Raw genomic sequence first — 3035 nt, forward strand, 5'->3', positions numbered from 1 at the left:
TGCATAATATACAAAATTCAAATGATACAATCCATACAAAGATCCAAAATAGATATGTACACATGTCTATAAGTCCAACCAACATCCAGTCATAACAATCCTAGAAATCTATACAAAGTACTGATATAAACAAGTCTGAGGATGAAGAAAAGATAGAATAGAATCATCGTGGTCCAACCAACATCCAGTCATAATAATCCAATAACATCGTTTTTCAACCTTGCTGCAATTGTTAAACACTTGGTGAAGCTAAAACAAATATCAACAAAAACAAAAACAAAATAACCCAAGAAAATGTCAGATGCATATGAGTTGCCATAAGGTGAACGCCATAGGCAAAAGAAATAAAAAATAAAAAAAGGATTTATAGATGTGGACTATTAAATCATAGAAAGAACTAGAAAGAATGAAGATAGTGACTAAAATTGGATTCATGGCAAAGAATCAGATCCTATTAAAGATTATAGTGAAATATAGGAACTGAAGACAACCACAAACAAAACGAGGAGTTTTCTAGTTGGTCTATGACGCTAAGTAATTGCAGCGAAGATGTATGCTGTTCTCTTTTTCCCTTTTCTTATATAAAAAATATTCATGTTATGGATACTAAACAATGGAAACAATTTGCTGAGATCAACTTTCACCAGTCGTTTGACAAAACGTTGTGCTAGTCATTCTACTTTCTAATCTTTCCTTGATGCTAAGATTGATTGTTGATAAAGCAAAAAATCAAACATGAAATTGAATTTCCTCTATCCTTAATTTTAACTAAAAGTGTAGATCAGAGCTTCAGACAACCCTAGAAAATGGAATTTCACAAATGAAAATTCAGACAGTTTTGACTGAAAGTTGTAGCAACCCCAAATAGACTGTCGAATGTTGATCATGATAGAAACAGAGGATTAGCCAAGAGAACTGTAATAGCAAGTTACACACAATTTCAGATGTCTGATTATATTTGAAAATGTAAGATGAAAGAATTACCATTTAGGCATTTAGTTTTACCGTCAGAAGTTACTTACTCTACCAGTGCAGCAGGATCCCATGAGGAAGGAACTTCCTGCTTGATTCTATCAAGCAACACAATATGAGAGCTCACAAGCTCAACACTGTAGAGTGTTATGTACCAGTCGTCGAAGGCAAGACTCTTGGTAGTTGATACGTCCTTCTGCCAGCACCCTCTGAAACCAAACATGGAATTGAACAAACCAGAGTGAATTTTTCTAGGAGTAGAAAGAATCTGGTTGAATTGCTCTTCCATCTGATCAAAATCCAAAAATCAGTGCCAAGCCTAGAACAATCGGATGATAAGAAGCATCTTTATCCGCCGAAATGATAAAATTTGGTGCAGGAAAAAAATCGATCTAACTAGGCATGCCAAGGAAGGAAAACACATATTTCAGAGATAATCACACGACTGGAAATACCAAAAAGGAGTAATAAAGAGTTGTGAATTGAGAACATGGTTAAACGAGATGACATCGCTCCGGTACCTCGTCCTCCCCCCTCTATTGCACTTGATGGCCTTGGGAACATTGGGGACGACGACACCGCCCGGCATAAAGAGATCTTGAACGAAGGTTTGGTCCAGTTCGATCAAGCGGGAGCCATCTGGACCGGGCTTCACGTAGGAGAAGGAGAAGTCGCAGCATAGATCGTACCCACATCCATCGCCGATCGCTGCGACGGCTTTCTCCGCCGCCACCGCCGCCTCCTGTGTCAAATCGCTCCGACTTGGAGCCACCATCATCGTTCGTCTCTCTAGACGCCCTCAAAGTGTCTCAGACGCGAGCAACGAACTACAGCAAAGTAGCAGTAGAAGAAGCGACCATAGAAGAGGCCTCCATCTTCCATTTTTCTTTATCTGCTTTCCCAGCGCTGAAGCTTCGTCCTATTTGCCCCGAAAGCAATCGATGGGGGCCATCGCAATGGCACATGAATCACGAAGGTCGTTGAAGTAGTCCACCTCTGCCATGGAACACCCAACCCAAGTACCCAACCGTCCTCGCCGATGGTGACGACGACCTCCGAGAGAATGACGATAGGGGTGATCTGAGCTCCGGTATCCTCGTCCTCGCCGGCAGCGCTCTCCGCGGTTGGCCGGCGGCGGCCACTGGCCCCTGCAGCGGTCCGGTGGCGAAAAACACACCCACGAGGAAGGAAAAGGAGGAAGGAGGAAGCTTACTGAAAGATTCGGCAAGATCCCGTTCGGCAAAAGCGAGAAACCGGCGAGGAAGAGGCTGTTGGCGTTGTTGAGGAAAGGGGCATTTTTTTGCGTAAAGAAGGAGGCGGAGAGGCGGCTGTTCGCGTAAAGAGGAAAGGATTTGTTATTTAGGCCATTAAGGAATTGGCGACGGACAGAGTGTTCATCGCCGAATCAGCGACAAACACTCCGTTCGTCGCCAATTTTGGCGACGAAAAATTGCTGAAATAGGTGTTCATTGCTGATTCGGCGACGAACAGTGCGTTCGTCGCTAAATTTGAAGATCATGTTGCGGTTTCATGGCTATTTCGTGACGAATAAATTTTTCATCGCAAATTTGCGATGAATATTATTTTCGTCGCAAATTGGCGACGAATATTATTTTCGTTGCAAATTCGGCGACGAATTTTACAACGAATTTTTTTGCAACGAAATTAGTGACGAAATTAATATGTTACTAAATTAGCAATAAATCTCGTCGTAAATTTCGTTGCTAATCAGCGATGAAAAATGAATTCATCGCAAAATCTGTTGCAAATTTGCGACGAAAAGAATTCATCACAAAAATGCGTCCCTAAAAACCTATTTTTTTTGTAGTGCCTAAGACACATGGGGGAATTTGCTCTGTGATTAACAAAGAACCTTGAGGACGTGTCCTGTTAGGGAGAGTCTTGAATTAAAAAGATAATTATTAGTTTTTCAAAAATCTACTTATTTTAAAAACACTCTATTTTGAAAAATAATATTTTAAAAATTATTATTATCCATTATGCTTTTGACGTAGGATCAAACCCTAAGACACATAGGGAGTTTGCTTTGTGGTTAACAAAGG

At 40.9% G+C, this 3035-nt stretch overlaps 1 protein-coding gene across 1 annotated transcript; it reads right to left on the bottom strand.

Moving 5' to 3' along the window:
• Positions 1–1018: 1018 nt before the first annotated feature.
• Positions 1019–1750, bottom strand: LOC141829940 (MACPF domain-containing protein NSL1-like). The gene is made up of 2 exons (XM_074717407.1): positions 1463–1750; positions 1019–1261 (listed from the first exon to the last, which is right to left on the bottom strand). Exons 1-2 carry the CDS (start codon positions 1748–1750, stop codon positions 1019–1021), a joined length of 531 nt encoding a protein of 176 aa, XP_074573508.1.
• Between the last annotated feature and the right edge of the window lie 1285 nt (positions 1751–3035).

This window comes from Curcuma longa, chromosome 5 (genome assembly GCF_044706935.1).
Source record: "Curcuma longa cultivar G26 ecotype Majalengka, Jawa Barat chromosome 5, ITB_CL_G26_1.1, whole genome shotgun sequence".
NCBI lineage: Eukaryota > Viridiplantae > Streptophyta > Magnoliopsida > Zingiberales > Zingiberaceae > Curcuma > Curcuma longa.